Source organism: Hakea prostrata, chromosome 3 (assembly GCF_041222555.1).
Source record: "Hakea prostrata isolate BN-2017 chromosome 3, UWA_Hpros_2, whole genome shotgun sequence".
NCBI classification, from domain to species: domain Eukaryota; kingdom Viridiplantae; phylum Streptophyta; class Magnoliopsida; order Proteales; family Proteaceae; genus Hakea; species Hakea prostrata.
Window position 1 is genome coordinate 22,234,509 of NC_142602.1, and position 20,345 is coordinate 22,254,853.

Consider the following 20,345-nt stretch of genomic DNA (forward strand, 5'->3'; position numbering starts at 1 on the left):
TGGGTGGCATGTGTATATTGTTTCTCCTCAGTGAATCTGATGAGGCTTAATGACTCTGGCACTGGTATCACTTAATGCTCTTGAAGTCACCATTAGTGCCTCCAGCATTGCTAGTCTTAGCTCCAGTAGTAGGAAAGTCTCCACCATCATCCCCAACATGATTCCCAACTATATTAGAAGTTTGGTTCTCGTTCAAATCTGGTCTAACTATAGAAGGCTGAGCCTCATCACCACCATCACCACCCGAGTCCATGGACCAATCCTCATCATCTACACTAGCTCCTCCAGAAGCCATCAGAGGTACAATTGCTTCCCGAGGCTGTACTTGACTCTCATCAGCCATGAACTTATCTACAAGATTACATCAATGCCGGCCTCCTGAGCTATAGCTGGGTTAGGCCTCCCTCTAGGATGATCCAACAATGGCTCACCCTTGTCCCTCAACCAATCCACCATAGGGTGTCTTCATCACTAGACTCCACCTGGAAGACATCAATGAGATATATGTGGTATCCCTCTGCCATTGCCCCATAAGCCTATGCATATGTGATGGAGCTTCAGCCTCATATCGTGGTGCACATAGACCAAGTCATTAAGGCATTGGGAACCAAATCTCTTACACCTCTTTGAGTGAATCAAGGAAAAGGTGCTCCAGTTCCTTTCACATCTGGGTGCGGAGCGAGTCTGCAAGAGGACCTTGATTACCTCAATATGAAGTAATTCCCAAATGTTGATGGAATCAAGCTCAATCCACCTCCACCCCATGGTTGCCAGCAAACATGATGTAAAACCCCCAAGATTTGAGTGAAGAATGAGCCCTAGAAGTCAAAAAATGGAGAAAGAAGCAAGAAGTCGAAATTCTGTCTCGAGTTTTTGAGTCGAAATCTCAGTCTCATGCGAGATTTAAACTCAAATCTTGTGTATATAATTTTTTTTCTCACCATTAGCCCTCAGATTTTGCCAAGTTTTGATTTAGGACTAAAATATCAAAATATCATGGGATTCGGGTCATAACTTTGTACACCAATATTTTGACCCTATATTTCCAAAATTTTGAACAATGCTAGAAATAAGAGGGGGGGGGGGTTGGTCGGTATACCAGCGTTTAAGTTCTTTTCTGTTTTTACACCTGCTGAAAGCATTCTATTCTGCAAGCCGAGATGGGGAAGTTTGCTTAGAATTAAAAAAATCTGCTTGGAATATTTTTAATTCAGAACTGCATATTTTATTGTATTTTCTGTCCGACGATTTCTTGGAACATCAATGTAGTGGAACATCCCACCATGTGGAACTAACGACTTAGTCAGTGATGATGTATAGGTTATAGCTAACATCTCACCTGCCATCCTTTCCTTTTTATTGATTTGATTATTCTCATAAACTACTTCGAATTTTTCGATCGCAGAGTGGGATTTGGGAGGTTTTCCTGCTTGGTTACTTGCTGTAGAACCTGCGCTCAGACTGAGGTCATCAGATCCTGCTTACCTCCGAGTGGTATTTTCTGCCATAACTTTAATAATTTACAGTGTAGAAAATTTCTATTGAACTTGTGAATGTGATGCAGGATTCCAGAAGTCTATTTCCTAGAGGGATCCTGTGAGACAACATTGGTTCAATGGCTTCCTGTTATCCTTCTAGCATGGTCAAAGCATGACAAGAAGTTGATAGCATTCCATGATTGGCTAGTGTAGTGAACCGAACCTAATGCTAGGGAACTAGGACAGAATTAGCTTGAGATTAGGCAAACAGCCTGGAATCAACTAGAAACCGGCTTATAGAATCTCAAAAAGGAGTAGAATTTATCAGAAAATCCCAGAATATAGCAAAAACAAGTTCAGTGCTTTGAAGGAGAACTTGTACAATATAAAGAAAAGTCCATTTAGGCAGAAATGTTCCTTAGGGCAGTGCATTCCTTATGTCCTGTGGTTACAGCAAGATTGATTTCGGAATCTTCTAGATTGCTGTGGTTCGACTAGATTTGGTTTTGCTAAGATTTTCTGATAACATAGAAGGATTTTATAGAGCTTATAACTGGCGAATACCATGGATGTATATATTTATGTGGCAGGGACAGACAATATAAACCTCAATAGAACAGCAGTGCTGAAGACAGGGATTTAAACTGACAGAACTAATCAAAGTGGAACTCATAGAAGATTAGAGAAAAATATTGTGTCTGCAAGATCCATGAAGGTTGATCTAAAACTTCGACCATGAATCAATATGGTTTGGAGAAAAGAGCTTGCAGCTTTCATTCCATAATTTTTGCTGCTAGCGTTCTTGGTATGTTTATTTCTTACACTTGTGTTAAAGGAAACCCTTTCTTCTTCCTTGTACAACCATGAAATAGAAACTCAAGAATTCAAATTACGAGTCTAGCTGAAAATGGAATTTTGTGCATGAAGACATGAAAAGTAAAATAATAAATAAACAATGAAAAGAGTATATCTTCCAGAATAATGAGAATATCCAATCGCTATCAGCAGGTAGCCTTATTTATGCCTTGATCACATATGGACCATCTGAATTGGATTTTAGATTTTCTTTTGGTATTCTTGGCCTAATATTTCTTCTGAATGAATAAATAGTCATTAACAAAACCCCAAGGGGAAATGAGAAAGAGAAAATGCAAAGAGGGGGGGGGGGGAGCAAAGATGAGCCAAAAGCCCTAGGTAACAAGAATATGTCTGTTCTTTGGGGTATCCAAAATAGGCGGATGAGGGAACAACTAAAGTCTAGAGGAGACATCGAAGCACATGTCTTTCCGAGTTGACTCCAAAGACTTTGAGCTGGAGGTGCATCTTCTAAGATTGCACTCCCACCATAAGTGATAAACAACATTCCCAAATACCAACTTGCCAATATAGTCACACATAGAGGAGCTAGAGTAGGTTCTCAAGACCAACAACTAATCTCGAGCAAAGACATAGGAATGACGGGAGCAAGGCCAAATGGCACAGATGGCTTTCTCCCAGATTGAGTGGGAGAAACAAAAAGGAGGAGGTGGTCTATATCTACTTTTCTAGTAGAGGATGCAATTAGGGTTGATAGGGATGTGACAGTATATAAAGAAGGCTTGGGTAGGGAGGTAGTTCGGGGTTCTCCAAACATTGGTGGTATGGCAGGAAATATGACCATTGAACCAAACCAAGTGGTACTTAGGGATGGTAGGTGTTTGCAAAATAAAAATAACCACAAGCACACGGTATCATGTAGCTAATGGGTCGATCTCAAGGAGATATGCCACTTTAGAATTTAACCTCTTAATGATAATACGAGAGTGCAATAATTCAAATTTTGTAACTAATTAATTAAACTAAACGAGCGGTCCTAATCCATACATCTAATGTGATCAAATTGAGACTAAAGATAATACAAATATAACCAACGCATAAATAAAAGGCATAAAAAAAAATGCAAAAATAAAATAACAAAGCAATAAAAGGAAAATGGAAACCTTAACCAAAGAGAGGCACGACCGTAGGTATCTTTGAACAAGGACCCAGGGGGAAGGGAGAACAATAAATAAATGCTGGAAAATAAATTGCAGAAAGTAAATAACAAGGCAATAAAGGAAAAGGGAAACCTAAACCAAAGAGAGGCATGACTGTTTGCATCTTTGATCAAGGACCCAGGGGGAAGGGAGAACAATAAATAATGCTGAAAAATAAATCCTAAGTTAAGAATATGGAGGGGTAAATAGAAGCGGGAATGGAGGGGGAGAGAAGATTATTGGCAAAGGTTACTTACTTGCATATTTGAATATTGAATAATAAAAAAAACTTGAACGAACGATTCGAATCTCAACCAACCCTAACAACCAGATCTAGAATGATCTAGATCTGCAATTGCTAGACCTAGAGAAAAACGAAACCTCAAACTTGAAACTTGAACTTGAACTTGAAATTGAAATTGGAGTTGCATTACATAGAAAAATCAAACCTAAACATTCAATCTAGAAATTAGAATCTCACAAAAGTAATCAAAGAAAACTAGAGAAAGCCTAAATAAACTAAAGAGAAAAGAAAGTGTGCTTCTCTTAAGCTCTAAAACATGTTCTCCCTTGCTGGAGTATGCTCTCCTTTTATAGAGTTTACATGGGATATAATTCTTGACAGAGTTTGAATCAAACTCAGAGTTCCTATCTGACTCAACCAAGGAGGGTTTTGGCGTACTAATCGGATTGACTTAGAGAGATCAAATGCACAATTCCACCGTTGGATTTGAGGATCAAGAAGTCATGAAGCTCTCCTTAAAAAATCAGCTCGATCGGACACCAGATGACCATTCGATGAAGAGCTTGATCAAAACTGGACAAAGACACTCAAAAACGGGATTTTCCCCTCTTCCTTCTCTAAATAAGATTCTTTTTCCTCTTTTTCATTCTTTTTATCAAGTCCATAATAGGAAATAAAATATTGAAGCATGCAAGGACTCTTTTTCTCCATGTTCTTCTTTATTTGTAAAATATTTTGGAGTTGGCCCATAATCACATCTCTGGCCCATCATGCTCCTAGATCAGGCCCATTTTCGCACTTGAAAATTTAAACGGATTTCTTGACATGTAAAATTGCTTGTTTCATACCCAAAACTCCAAATGTTTGCTTAAATCTTGAAAAGTCATAAAATCTGCAAAAACAACATAAAACCCAAGGTAGCTCCACTCTAAGTGTGTAAAATGCATGCTTTATGCCCTAAGATTTCGCACATAAATGTGCTCATCAGTAGGACTAGGGGAGTGGGGAGTGGTTCCAAGTAGAGAAGGAAGAGAAGAGGCTAGAGGTGTTGGGTAACCAAATGGTCTAGTTAGGGGAGGGAGAGAGAAGCAAACCTCTATGAGACGTTTGGGGGGAGGGGGGAAGGTAAGATGCATTGGAGATGAAAGCGAGGAGTTTAGTGGACTTGGAATACACGTCCCATAGACTATAGGGACATAGGATATTGTGTAGGATGCCTAGAGGGTGCCAAGGTCCAGTTAGAAAGAAATAGTGGAGCCATGAGAAATGATAGTTGAGGTGGTAGAAAGTGCAAGAGGTCTTAGGAGGAGGAGTTTTCACTAGACCTCGGAGGGACTTGAAGGTAGGGAGACAATCTAGATGGAGTCAGTTTTTAGTAGATCTAAAGTCTAAACACACCTAGTTAACCCATATGAAGTCATGCTTGGAGAGATTTTTTAGATGAGCTTCAAGAGGAGGGCAACGCTATAAAACACGAAATCTATGAATTCCTAATCCTCCCTCAGAAATAGGAAGGCAAACCGAAGACCAGCTGATTGGGATGGAGGAAGTGGGAAGATTCTTTACCCTTCCAACGGAAGAAGCAAAAAAGGACTTCATGGATCTAATGGTGGCTTTAAGGAGGGAGAAAATGCCACAACAATAGAGGTAGGAGGATTGTAGGACTGATTGGACAAGGACAATCTGCTGGCGAAGGTGATATGCTTGGCTGAGGTCCATCATAGGGGTACTATGGTGGTTGGTGAGTCTACTAGGGATGAGAGGAAGGGCAAGGTAGATGATGAGCTGAAGGAGGTGGCCTTGATTGAGTCAGAGACACCAGCCGAGAAAATATGGGACTTTTAAAGGTTGACCCTGGGGGCTAGGGAGAAATTCAGATAGTTTGAATGAGGAGAGGATGGAGGAGATGGAGGAAAGGGTGGCTTTCATGAAGATCATAGGATCACCAACAAAGGCAACGTGGGTCAAGTTGAGGAGCATTAGGAATGGGGGAGAGGAGATGCTGGTATAAGATTTGAGTCTGGTTAGTTTTATGTTATCCTCCACAAAAACTTTTTCACGGAAAATTTACATTTTTTTATAATAACTTGATCCTGAGTTACAGACGAGTCTATATAACGTAGAAAGGTGGGATATGCATGCAAAAAAACTAAATAAGCACAACTATAAGTTGATTTATTAAACTAACTGCAAAAGAATATTTCTCTTCTCCCCCCCCCCCGCCACAAAAAAAGGGGGGGGGCGGGAGGTAAGGTGCCCATCCTCAAACTGCAAGAAAGAGGATGGAATAAGTAAAGGACCTGAGAAGATTGTTAAATAGTGGAGAAACTGCAAAACTCTAGCTCTTGTTGCTCATCCTCTAATGAATAAAATCTAATCTTGTTTGAGGTTTGAAAAATCAAATTCCTAAAGTCTGTTCCCAGGGATAACTATTGCATCTCACCACAAACGTTGTGGGGCAATGCCATGATTCTAGCAACCTTATGTGCAAATATCCTTTCTTTCCTTTACCTATGCAGCTGTTGACTTAGGGGCTATATTGTGAAAGGACAAGGAGAATTGCAAATAAGGCTATATTGAAGTGATTAGGAAGGAAAAGAGTACTTTTGAGTTTAACATGCTTTATCTTTAGATAAGGGGCAAAACAGGATTTATGTAGCTGAGTTCCAACTAGTGGTGATTAGACCTGATGCATGTTTGGCTAAGCTTCTGTGGCTTTTTCTTATGGCCTTCCAGCTTCTCAGGTTCAAAAATGTATGCCTGGCAAAATTATTTCTTTTGGGAATTTCCTGTGGAAGCTAGAGAAGCCAAGAATGAGGTCCCTCCCCTTAGCTTCAGGGGTTCAACTTGGGTTGGTAAATATATTCAAACAGAAAATTATTTTTGGGATCTGCCTCGACCTCAGAATTGTCTTATCAAAGCCAAAAAGTAGTGAGGCACCAGAAGCTTAGTCAAATATGCTCATAGTTGGAAATTCAGTAAACTCAAGCTCCTATAAAACTGAGGTGAATCTAGAAATTAACAGAAATACTTCAAACTATCAGCCTGTGACAGGATTTACTTATTTTGGAGCCAATTACATGTAATATGTAATCTATATAGTTTGAGAGGCTTGTAGCTATAAAGATTTGAAGGGTCAAAATGCAATTTCTCGTGGAGATGTTTGGTCAACCATTGTACAGCTCAAAATTTGAGGGCATGGACTGTCTTCTACTCTTCTCTTTAACTTCACAACTTCCTTCAGAAATGTCTTCAAGGATCCAAGGATGCTCTTTCCAAATAGGGTGGAGTGATAAGGGGTATAGAGGCATAGAAATGTGCTACTCAGGTATTGGAGTGCCCTCATCTGCATGGGGCATCAGGTTGCTCTGTAAGAGACATGTTTGCAAGGCACTGACCATGCTTCTGCAATAGAAAATTTTAAAATTTGTGACCGTAACCATGTCTAATTTTATAAACATGATTACAGTGATTAAATTGGTCTTTTTCCTATCCATCCTTGTTAAGACACATTCTGATGAACTGGACTGACTTCTTGTGGTTTGTTGCAGGTGGATAAGTGGTGGAGTGTTCTACTTCCTAAAATAGCTCCTCTTCTTTACAGTAATGGAGGTCCTATTGTTATGGTACAGGTAGGTGAAATTTTTAGTTCTTGATAAGCGCTTCTTTTAATTACTGGTTATTTATTGGTAAGAAAAATAATACGCATGACAGCAAGGATCCATCTAGGAAAGTGATTTCATTCAGACCAAATGGATTGGAAGAGCTAGGGGCAGACCTAAAATAATGTTATGAGAAGTGATGAGAATGGATACTGGCTTAGGCCTTGTATCTAGTATGACCTCAAATAGAAAAGATTGGAAGGCAAGGATCCATGTAGCTGATCCTAGTGAGGAAGGACATGCATGGTTCAGGCCTTGTATCTAGTATGGCCTCAAATAGAAAAGATTGGAAGGCAAGGATCCATGTAGCCGACCCCATTTAGTTGGGATTAAGGTTTCTTCTTGTTGCTGAAAAATTATATGCATGATCAGAATGAATCCCTGTATGCAGAAAGTGCTTAGGCATAGTTCATAAAAGAAAATTTCTGAGTCATTTCTTTCTTTTAATTACTGGCAAGATGAATGATACCCATGTACAGAATGAATCCCTTTATCCAGAAAGGCCTTAGGTACAGTTCATGCAAGAGAGTTTCTGAATTAGTCATTGTAAGAATGAGATAAGACTGTATTGGACCTCAATGATGATGCAAGACAGGTTCGACAATAGATGTGAACCTCTTAAGGCTGCTAACCTTCAACAATTTGCCTAAAATCACCTTTGTTGCCAAAAGTTTCAGAAGAAGAGCTGCAGATCTTTCATTCTTTGTGAAAGGCAAAGTATTCTGTTTTGATCAAACGAATACTGCATTGGAGTACAGAAGAGCTCCACTTGGAATCTCAATGTGAAACCTAAGGATCTGCAAAATGCCCAACCTGCTGCTGCTGTCAACATTACTTTGAGAGTGTTCACCTTAAACTGAAGATATTCCAAAAGAAAGATATAAGTTCCTTCTATCTTGCATGAGTGTATCTATGTTATAACACATTTCTATGACCAATTGTGCATAACATAGAATTCTCTAATCCTTCTTGTCATCCATAAAAATATCTCCCGTAGTTGTTAGGCTGGATAGGAATAGGAAATCTAGTGCAGGTTATCTTGGTCTATTTGGTTTGAGGTATGGGACTTGGTTGGTCAGATCTCTGACAAAGTTATGGTGTTTATCGTTAGGTCTTATTCATATACGCTATATATAGGAAGAAGTATAGTTTCTTCGAGATAAGAATGCTTGTTTAACACCTTGCTAGATTCTGGAAACTCTTAATTTGATTTTCTTAAGTGAGATAAGTAATTTGATTCCTTCTAAAAGCTCTTGAAAAATAATTATGGCAGCTGGTGAATGATGGATGACGTATTTGCAAAGTCAGTTGTCTCCAAGATAAGGGCATATAATAATCTGCTAAGAGATCTTCATATATTTCTTGGACCTTTAAGAAGAGATAGTCCGCACTTCCTGTCAAACATACTCATTTAGAAAAGAAAAAAGGAAGAAGAAGACAAGAACCTTTCGTTTATACTTAGCTGTCATATTGAGAAGGAAATGACTATTTCATGGTACAAGAAGGTAAAGAAAGCCTCTGTCAAGGTTATGATGAATTATGCAACCACAATCCATACGAGGGCTTTTGCCTTCGTGGTACCACATCTCACCAAATTCTCAAGTCAGAAAATGATGGGTAGAGGCCTATATCCAATTCATGTGGCAAGAATGCACCATAGTTGGAATTCATTTTGTTGACCTGAATATTGAACTGTTAACGATTCAAGAACTACATTTATTGTTGTCTGCAGAAATGTTGCGTTATGCTTTTCTTTTACTTCTACCATTAAGTAAGCCTTACTGTGCCAGATTGAAAATGAGTTCGGTTCGTATGGAGATGACAAAAGCTATCTTCGCCATCTTGTTACTTTGGCTAGGACACACCTTGGAGATGGCGTAATCTTGTAAATATTCTTTCTCCACACCTTTTCAATTGTTTTTTGAAGGAAAATTTTGTTCTAATGTATGTATTATCATGGACCGTTAATGTGATTCAACAATTTTTTCAGTTGAAATTGCAAATGTTTCTTCTTCTTTGTCCTTTCTCTTATGCTTTTCTCATTTTTCTGTTTGAAGTGTATATGAGTTCCTGTGTCACATTAGCCTTCTCATATTCACTTTGAGTACTCTTTTCGCAACAAAACTACAAATATATACACCTAGCTTAGTTGGGCTGCACATCTACCTGTGCTATTTGGTATGTTAAATGGGGCTAAAAACCCGATGCTCGTGTGTCAAGTTTCAAAACAAGTGGAGTCTGCCTAGCAGTAAATCAAATGGTGGATATGAACATAGAAGGCTGCATGGACATACAAGGGTTGGGCATATGGTTGAATTTGAGCCTGAAATTTGAAACATGGCCATCCAGTCATCTCCTTGGATTTCAAACAGTCGTAATCATATTATCATCCTCTGCGGTGGCACAATTGTGTGTGCTGTCCAGCCTACCTTTTAATTCAGATGTATATTTGTCTCTCATGAGTCATGATTTATGTTTCCGCTGTCAGTTTTTTGTGTTGTCTATTATTCATTAGAAGGAATATGTTTCTTGAAAGCATAACTGTTGATAATAAATTCATAAAAACCTCTGGTTTGTTTGTTCATTCTGATTTACTTTGGTTGACTTTATTTTTGTGTTTGATTATTTCAGGTATACTACAGATGGGGGTTCAAAGGAGACACTTGACAAAGGAACAGTCCGTGGCTCTGATGTATTTTCAGGTTGAGTTGTGGGGTGATTCCTTAACTTCGCAGCCATATTATTTATGATAATTTATACTCTTTGAAACCATCAAATAGTGAACTTTGTAACCATATTATTTATGATAGTGTTATACTCTTTGAAACCATCAAACAGTGAAGACATCCCTAGTTCCATTTGGACCCCCTCTTAGTAGGATAATGTCATTTACCTCCCCTCTTAATTGGCAAAGATATCAATACCTCCCTTTTGTTTACTTTTTCAATTAAATTCTACTTTTGCCTTCAAATTTTTTTTTTTAAAACCCCAAACTACCCTTGACTAAAAAAGATGTTTTAGTTTAAAGCTCAAATTACACTCAATTAAGCTCATAGTTGAAACCCTAAACTACCCTCAATTAATGTTGTTGTTAAAACCCCAAAATAAAATTAATTTTAACAGTAAAATTAGTTAAGGGTTTTAACTACCAAGGTAATGAGGGTATTTTGGGTTTTAACGATAAATTTTTTTTTTGGATGAATAAATAATAAAAATTACAAAAAAGGAATACAAAGCGGCCTTTAAGAGGAAGACCGAAGAGAGGAAAGCCTAGGAGACAACAATAAACCTATTCCTTAGGGTATCACTAATAAGGGGGAGGGGAGAAATTACAAGTCTAGAAGAAACATTAAAGAATATGGCATTCCAAATCATATCTTTGGAGTGGGATTTGGAAGTCCTCTTCGGAGATTGCACTCCCACCAAGGATGATGGACAATGGCACAAAACATGAGCTTACCAACCCAGTCACAAATGATAAAGCCTGAAAAGTTTCTCAGAATCCAAGACCAGTCACTAGCGAAACCGAAGGAGTGCCTTGAGCGGGGGCAAATGGAAGATAGGGCTTTTTCTTAGATAGATCTAGAAAAGGGGCAAGAAAAGAAGAGGTGGTCAAGGTCTTCCGAACTGTTAGGACCCTAGGATGAGGCCATGTGGAGGAGACAGAGAGATTTAGGGTTAGTTGAGGGTTATAAATAGAGGGACAAGTGAGTGAGAGGATATGGAATATTTTATGAGAGCTTTCTTAGGCAATTGTAGGCTGAGGGACACTGCTGTGAGGTGTGGGGGTGATTGGCACCATAGAAACCAGAGTCTATCTTGTTAATTCGTGCAACTTTGTATAAATTTTCTAAGAAAGCTCTCGTGAAATATTCGATATCCTCTCCACTCACTTGTCCCTCTATTTATAACCCTCAACTAACCCTAATTCTCTCTCTCTCCTCCACATGGCCTCATCCTAGGGTCCTAACACGAACCATTCCAACAAAGGATACAACTTGGGTTTACAGGTGTATGGAGGTCAATTAGGAAGGATTGGGTGGGTAGGGCAAGGTTTAGGGCCCTCCAAAGGGTAAGGGAGTGTTGGGGAATGTGGCCTTTGAACAAAACCAGGGACGCCAAGGGGGTTTTGGGTTATGGGCACGGAGAAGGTTCCAGGCTGAATAGGTGGAGAAGGTTTTGGTAGGGGATGAAAGCCAAATGGTTTGGTCATTGGGGGAGTTAGTAAAGGGAAATATAGGGTTTTAACTACTAGGGTAATTGCAGTTTTAACTAAAATATCTTTTTAGTTAAGGGTAGTTTGGTGTTTGAAAAAAAAATTAATGGTAAAGTAGAATTTAACTGAGGGGGGGGGGTGTTTGATACTTTTGCTAGATAAGAGGGGAGCTAAGTGATACTATCCAACTAAGAAGGGGTCGAAGTGCATTTGGTCAACTAACAGTGGAGGTAAGTGATATTTATGCAAATGAAAATAAATTGACATCCCTCTTCTTCCCTGCTTAAGAATCAAAACCAAACCTTCATTGTGCATCGTTTTGTTCTAAGTGTGGACAATGTAGTTACTACTCTTTCACAATCAGGCCTTGAATAGATTGGGTAGATTCCCCCCCCTTCCCCTTGTTTTGGGATGGAGAAATGGGTTATATTCGTGACGATGATATGATGATGTATGGATCAAAGTGAAATTCATGTGTAAGTCATTGACTATATCAAGATTACTCTTAAAAAAAAACTCCTATGTCATAATATTGAGTGCAACTTATCCATAATCATTTAATTACATTTTGTTTGATCAAAGAAACATAAAATTTGTATGTAGAATCCCAATCTTGTAAGAGGAATATCATATTCCCTTGAACTTCATTTGGGTTGGAAAAATAGAAAGAGGAGAATGTGGTGGTTCACTTTCTCCTTGGAAATTCCTAAGGTGTAACTTTTTTTGAAATAAACTTATGATTTTGGTTGACTTTGGTCTTAGTGGAAAACTGGAACCTAAGTCACCCAAAATAATGTGCAAGACCTGAATAATGCCTTTTTGGACATTTAGTGTAAAATTTTGTGACTATTATTTTGAGCATAAATAGAGATGTGGTGTTGGTTGTCTTTTATCTGGACAAGTTGAAGGTTCGTTTCAATGGTTTGGATGGACTAGTGAAAGAGGTGGAGTCTTCGAAAGTGGAGCCATTACAGGTTTGGTCTCCAAGAGAGAGTGAATCTTCAACAAGGTTTGGTCTTCCAAGGTAGTGAAATTGGTTGAAGATTCTTACTGAAAAAAAAGAAAAAGAAAAAGATAGTGGTTGAAGATGTTTAAATGGAGTCTTTCAAGAGTCACTTCGGAAGAGATATGGATGTTCTTTAGGAGAGAGAAAGAGAGTCAATTCTGGTTGAACAAGCTACTGAAAAGATTAGATGAAAGAATAACATGTCTTCCATAGCTAGACTAAACATGGAGAATGAATAAAGAAGACAGTGGAACAAGAAGAAGAAGTTGAGAAAGAGGAGGTGAGTAAGTGAATAAGTGTGAAAAGGGAAGAGAGAAAGGGCATAGAAGGGACATGGGCTTGGGTTTGAAATAGCAAGGACTGTAGTACTTCCTTTTCTTCTCTTGTTCTTATTGGAAGATCATATCACTTTGTGGATGGCGGTGATGTGAACAAGGATCCACCCCCTAGCCGAAACCCTGCTGTGGGCCCCAAGGCCCCACCAAAGTGGCCGCACTTAGGGCTGGCCAAACCCTAAGAGGGGTATTTTTGTCAATTTCAGACCTAATTATCTGCTGGAGTTTAATTTCAGAATTTTATTTTTAACTTTCAGAGTTTTGTTTTGTTTAGAAGTCTTGGTTGATTTGTGAGGTTCTTGAGTCCTTAGGAGTCTTTCTTTGAAGTAGGACTCTTAAGTCTTAATATGTTTTTTATTTCAAGGATGGTTCCTTTCCTTTATGTTTGAGTATTAGTGTCTAGGGTAATCTATTTTCAAGGAGATTCTATTAGTTGTTTAGTTCAAGTTGGTCTTCTATTTGTGTGGTTGAGATTGAGAGATCCTAAATTATGAAGGATTCCCAAGTAGATCAAAGTCTTTTAGTGTAGGCTATAACTATAAGTAGCCTAGTCTTTTCATTGTAATTTAACTCTGAATATTGAATAATGAATTGAGTTTTGAGTCACAGGGATCGTGGCCTTATTGAGAATTCTTCTTTGAGTTCAGCACCTTCTTCAAGGGTCTAGTATTCTTCTTCCTGTTTCCAGCATCCACAAACAATCACAGCATGTTCTCCAAGTAAGTGCACACCCCCGACTCCCTTCCCCTTCCATCACGTAGCTCCCCCAGCCCTTCCCCTCCATCGCAGCCCTCTCCCAAACCCCACCCCTCCATCGCAGCAACCTCCTCAGCCCCTACTTCCTCTTGCGACAGCAGCCATTACCCCCCTTCTCTTTCTTGCGATTCCCTTCTTTTTCTGGTTTCTGTACTTTTTTTGGTTCTTGTGGCAGAATTCAAGAAAAGAAAAAAACATAAAAGACAAGAGAAGAAAAGAAAGAAAGAAATAGAAAAGGAAGAAGAAAGTAAGAAAAAAGAACGAAAGAAAGATCGCAAACTGCAAGGTTCCCCACCCTATTGCAGGCTTCCCTGGCCCATTCAGGATAAGTTTGAATATCCCTTGGGTTCCCCAAATTATTTGACTAAACTTTTCCCCTCCTCATTCCCTGTTGGGCATATGTCACCCAATCTTTGTTAATCTGAATTATCCCTTTCCCCTTCCCATTAACCCTACTTTATTTCCCTAGGATCTTTGGGTATTCCCACAACCCAAGATACATGAATAATAGTCCTTTTCTCTCACTCAAGCCATCTCATATGATATGGTATCACATAAATTTTAACCATCCCATAGCATATCCAAACCCTCCCTTGGGATACCCATAGATTCCTAGGATCTCAAAAACATCTCCTTGTCAACTCACAGATTTTATCCTAATCCTTGGACAGTACATCATTTGCTGGTTCTAATTAAAGAAGGTTCTGGAAGGTCTAACCCAGACCCTGGGTTATGTCAGGCAATTTTGCCGAACCGCGTAACTTACTTCTCTCATGTTTCTTGTTATTTTCCTGTTTTAGTGCTGACATAAATATGACTTATTTTAGTTCTTATGTTAAAAGTAGAAGGTTGATTCCAATCCCTACATGTGGATCTAATAATAAAAAGTTGTTGCAGGTCTAAGTTGGGAGGCCAGTTTAAGCATACCCCTTCTCTCTATGTTTAATGATTTGGTGTTTTCCTTCTCTCTATTGGAGATCTTGGCCCTTGGTCACTATTTTATGTGGTCTAATAGGCAAAAACCACCCAAATTGGTTAAGGAAAAATTGGACCATTTTTTTGCCTCACCTGGTTGGTTGGCTTGCTTCCTTCCAGTAAAGTGTCGAGGCTCCTTAGCACTTGCTCTGATCATAACCCTTTGTTACTGATTACTTCTCCCAACCCACATTTTGGAAGAAAATTGTTCCGTTATCAATTGGCTTGGCACTTGAATCCATCCTTTCCTGAGCCGGTGCGTAAAAGTTGGCTTAGTAATGAAGGGTGCCCGCTTGAGATTAAGTTGGCTAACTTATCCCATTATCTCTAACTCTGGAACAACCAAGTCTTTGGAAATGTCAATAATCTCTTTCAATCTTTGTCTAATGAGATTGATGTGCTAGAAAGACAGTCTTCTCCGGACCGGGACCTAATAACGGATAAAAAACAATTCTTAATGTGGGCTCTTGATGCTGAAAAATGGTTCTGGTTCCAAAAATCCAGATCCAAGTACATCATGGAAGGGGATTGTAATACCAGATACTATCATCTTGCCACCAAGATTCACTATCATGTTAGAAAAATCGATTCCATCGTGGCTGAGGGAGTTACTCTTTTGGAACCTAAAGATACCGCGCATGCTTTTGCTCGTCACATGCAAAACCTCTTTACCTCATTTAACCCTTTGGACCCTTCTTTTATTCAACCCATCTTCCCACCTTTGGGTAATGCTTCTCTGCTGGAGGGTATATCTAATGCGTCCTTGAAAGATGAAATTAAAAGAGTATTATTCTCCATTGACCCCTATAAGGCCCTCGGCTTGATGGGTTCCATGCATTCTTCTTTTAAAAGCATTGGCAGATGATTAATAGTGATCTTTCTGTTTTTGTGACTTCTTTTTTTAGAGACCTTTGTCTACCCTTTGGGTCAACCATACCCTGCTATGTTTTATCCCTAAAAATGACAACACCAATAGTGTGGCTGACTTTTGTCCAATTAGTCTCTATAATGTTACTTACAAGATCCTAGTGAAAAATTTAGCTCATAGGCTCAAACCTCTTTTTGTCGAGTTCATCTCCCCCCTTCAGGGAGTTTTTGTTCCAAAAAGACAAATAACTGATAATATTTTCCTTGCACATGAAATTTTCTTCTTTATGAAGAAAACAAGGAGAAAACAAGGTTTTGTGGTTCTCAAGTTGGATATGTCCAAGGCCTATGACAGAACTGAATGGAAGGTAATCTCTAGCATTTTCTCTTTCCTAGGGTTTAATCAACACTGGTGCAATTTGATTTTCAAGTTTATTAGCTTTGCTATCTATTCTATCAAATTTAATGGATGCCCGTTTGAATGGTTCTCGGGACCTTACCTCTTTCTTCTTATTATGGAAATTCTTTTGATACTCCTACAAGAGTATAGATGGTTGAACCTGTTTGAGGGTATTAAAATAGCACCCTCTACTCTTGAAATCTCATATATATTTTTTGCAAAAATGACACCTTCCTCTTCTGTCGAGCGGAAGTTGAGGATATGCTTGCGATTAAGGCTCCATTGGAGTTGTTCTCTGATGTCACAAGACAGGAAATCAATTTTGAAAAAGTGGAGCTTACTTCAGCTGGAATGTGGATGCTTGTACAAAAAACCGGATCTTGTCGATCCTGGGTATCTCGAAAATGAAACATGATACCTTGTATTTGGGTACCAACTTGTTTCACTGCAGGAATAGGACTAAGAATTTAAAATTTTTAGTAGGCAAAATTGGCAAAAGATTTGCTGGTTGGAAAGCTGCTGCCCTATCCTATGTTGGAAGGGAAGTTCTCATTAAATCTGTGCTGCAATCTTTACTGATTTACCATATGCAATGCATTCGGTTCCCTGGGAATTTCTGCAGAAAAATTGATTCTATATGCCAAAGATTTTGGCATGGTAATCCCCAGAAATCTAAGCGCCTTAATCTTATTAGCTAGGATAAATGTTGCCGTCCCAAAGTGGCAAGAGGATTGGGGTTTAAGATATTGAAGGATATCAGTTCGGCATTGCTTCTCAAAAAGGGGTAGCGACTCCTTAATGAGTCCCACAGTTTGTGGGTGTCACCGCTTAGAGCCCGATATTTTCCAAAGACTACTTTGGTTCAACCCTATAGTGCGAAAGAAAAAGGGTTCTTGGCCTTGGTATTGGAATTTGAAGAAATTATTGCTCAAAAGGTTATTTTCATTCATTGGCCCCAATGGGGTATTTATAGTTACAATCTGAGTAAATCCTACTCTGAGTAGGATAAGGAAATACAAAGCAAATATAATAGAAAAAACATTAGAGGATATAACTAAAAGAGGAGTCTACTCCAATTTGGAAACCTTAATCATACTTCCAACACTCCCCCTCAAGTTGAGGCATGGATATCACACATGCCCAACTTGACCAAAATAGTATAAAACATCTGTCCAGGTAAACATCTGCAACTTGATCTTCAAACTTCATTAATAGCTTATAGATTATGTCTACCTTATAGACTTCCATTTGCTTTGTCCTCATCTTTACTGCAACTTTAGGTCTCCAAGGAAGAACGCCCAAGAAAAAAGGTAGAATCTTCAAATGTTGAGAAGACTAATTTCTGCGCAAATCTAAGGGAAAATATATTTTTGGGGTAACAATTGCCAGGGTACAACAGCAAAAGTGAAACTTTTGATTTATAGCAATGTTAGATCTTTAAAGGGAAAGTTTGCCAAGGGACAATCTCCAAAGTTAGGGGAGAATTTGTCAAAATAAGTGACAATCTCCAAAGGTAATAGAGATCAAGTTCTGCAGAGGTCAAACGCCAAATCTTTTGCGAGGTTAGATCTCCGAAGGGACGATGTCATGGTAAGGGGCAAATCTCCAGGGTTAACAAAGATCAAGTTCTGCATAGTCAAAAAAGTTATCTCTATAGCAATGTTAGATCTCCAAAGTGGAAGATTGCGAAGGTAAGGGACAAACTTTCAAAGGTAATAAAGATCAAATTCTACATAAGGAAGTCTACATGAAAGGCATTTAAACAATGACCTAAAAAAATATAGACAACACTCTTGAAGTAAACATTGAATTGTAGACATCTTCATTCTCCCCCTCACGTGTAGCTTTACACGTGGGAAAAACAATAACAAAGGAAATCCCTAAATGATATGGTCCATGGTCCACCAAGGTAAGATAATGGCTTGAATGTAATTAGAAGAATTCTCTGAAGACAAAATTTCAAACCAATGGGGAAACTTGGAAAGGAAGAAATTGTAGTGGTAAGATGAAAGTATCATGAAAACAAATCTAGAGAAAATAACAAAATTTGAAAGGTCCAACTAACACTTTTTTTTTTTATTTTTTATTTTTTTTTTAACGAAAGGGACCCCTTGGATATATGAGAAACATAGACAAACCCCTAAATATATAGAAATTCACAATTAGACCCCTAGAAATATAGGAATTATAATAGACCCAGGGATATATGAGAATTTATAATTAGCCCCTTAAAATATGTGAAATCATGAAGACCCCTGAATGTATAGGAATTCACAATAAACCCTCTATAAATATGTGAATTCACAAACTAGCCCCCTGAAATTTTGAATTCATGAAATAGACCCCTGGAACGCTGGAACATCAGTTTTTTTTTGTCCTTTTCTTGGTATTGTCACTGATTCAGCAGAAATAAATACTATTGTCACTGGTTTTAAGAAGGGAGAAATAGTTCGACAAAGACCCTCAATGGCGTAAGGAAAGAAAAAATCTCACGATGGCAGAAGGAAGAGGATCGTAATGATGGTCTTTTAAAATTTGATAGAAGATATCAACAATAGAAAAAAAAGAAAGAAATTTCAGGTCTGGTTTCAGAGGTTGACGAAGAAAGAAGAAGAAGTGATGGGGAAGTGATACCAACAATGATGGTGATACTTATAGGGGCTGTATCGAAGTTACTGAAAATTTTCAACTTTGCAAAAAGCTGTCATTGCTTCTATCACAAACTGTTGTTGACTACAGAATAACTCCCACTAATTCACGTGAAAAGTATCTCCTCAGGTTACCTCCAATTGGTATATTGTTGAACTAAAGTACACCAGGAAAGTTTCCAGGAAAGACTGGAGGGACACAACCGGTCCGCTTAAATACCAGACTCCTTAGACAAAATTTTCCTAGACATGCACTTAATCACCCAATATACATTTCCAGGATACCCGAAAAGGAAACAAACACGTGAATAGCAACTTAAAAAAAAAAAATCTATAGCACCTCCGTAGGATGAAAACAAAACCTTGCTTTGCTTTGGAAGGCGATGGAATGGGGAAAAAAATTGCCAACTGCTGGAAGCGATGGATGCTGAGTTGAAGAGCAGCGATATCGGTAGCGGCAGCGGTAACGAGTGAAATCAAGAGATCAGTAGCAGCAGCGGCGGCGAGAATATCGGCAGCGCAGCGGTGGCGAGGGAAATCAAGAGAAAGAAAATTTCTCTAGTTCCCTTTTCTTCCCTAATCAAATATTAGGCTCTGATACCATATTGGAATTTGAAGAAATTATTGCTCAGAAGGTTATTTTCATTCATTGGCCCCAATGGGGTATTTATAGTTACAATCTGAGTAAATCCTACTCTGAGTAGGATAAGGAAATACAAAGCAAATATAATAGAAAAAACATAAAAGGATATAACTAAAAGAGGAGTCTACTCCAATTAGGAAACCTTAATCATACTTCCAACACTTGGTATAGCATTTGTAGTATTATTCCTTAGCTGGAGGGTATGGTCCACAAAAGTATTGGCAATGGGGCTGACTCTTCTTTTTGGTTTGACCCATGGCTCTTTAAGGGAAAAACTCCATCGTGAACAAATACAAGGATGCCCCAGTTTGGGTACCAGAACTCATAGTTGCTCAAATGGTTCGAAACCTTGAACTTAACAAGGAGTAACACTCTATCTTTAATCTTCCTTCTTCCGTTCTCTCTCACATTTTGCTAACTTCGTCTGTTGATATGTGGGTATCAAAAGTCTCTTCCAATGGCGAGTTCTCTGCTAAGTTGGCGGGGCGAGCATTGCAGAGACGAAAATACCCAATCAATTGCAATACCTTCAAACCTTGGTGGAATTTCCACTGGAAATTACCCATCCACCCGAAATTTAAATCTTTCTTTTGGCGTCTATTGAATGTAGGACTGCTAGTTAAGTCTATTCTTTCCCAATGGTCGGACTTGGACACTGTGTGTGAATTATGCGAAGATCAGGTAGAGACTATATGGCATATTTTCTTATCTTGCGAATGGACCAAGAGGATCTGGGCAGCATGACCATTGGGACTCAGAACTCAACATTTAACCAAAGAACCTCTCCTACACTTTTGCGCTTCTTTTCTAGTTGACACACAACTAGACAAAGAAGCTTCTACCTGTTTTTTTTCTTGTTTTAGTATCATTTGTTACTTCATAAGGATAGAAAGAAATTATGTGATGTTTAATAAACAAAAACCCAACCTAATTAGAGTGCTAAATAAAATTTGTTTTTGGGTGTCAGAGATCCAATTAAGGAACCCATATTTCCACCCACCAGATGAGCCCTATCATTATTGTATTGACAACTTCTCTTTCAAGCAAACGGAAGATATTATACACAATGACTTAGCTATGGCTCACTTACCGGTCTTATT

At 38.6% G+C, this 20,345-nt stretch overlaps 1 protein-coding gene across 1 annotated transcript in view; it reads left to right on the forward strand.

The window, feature by feature from the left end:
• The window catches only part of BGAL17 (beta-galactosidase 17), a 72,586-nt gene that overhangs the window by 23,586 nt on the left and 28,655 nt on the right, over nucleotides 1-20,345 (forward strand). Inside the window, exons 4-7 of the mRNA XM_089149830.1 lie at nucleotides 1,406-1,494; nucleotides 7,289-7,369; nucleotides 9,190-9,284; nucleotides 10,031-10,101. Coding sequence (XP_089005956.1) covers nucleotides 1,406-1,494; nucleotides 7,289-7,369; nucleotides 9,190-9,284; nucleotides 10,031-10,101 — 336 coding nt within the window. The remainder of the gene's footprint in view (nucleotides 1-1,405; nucleotides 1,495-7,288; nucleotides 7,370-9,189; nucleotides 9,285-10,030; nucleotides 10,102-20,345) is intronic.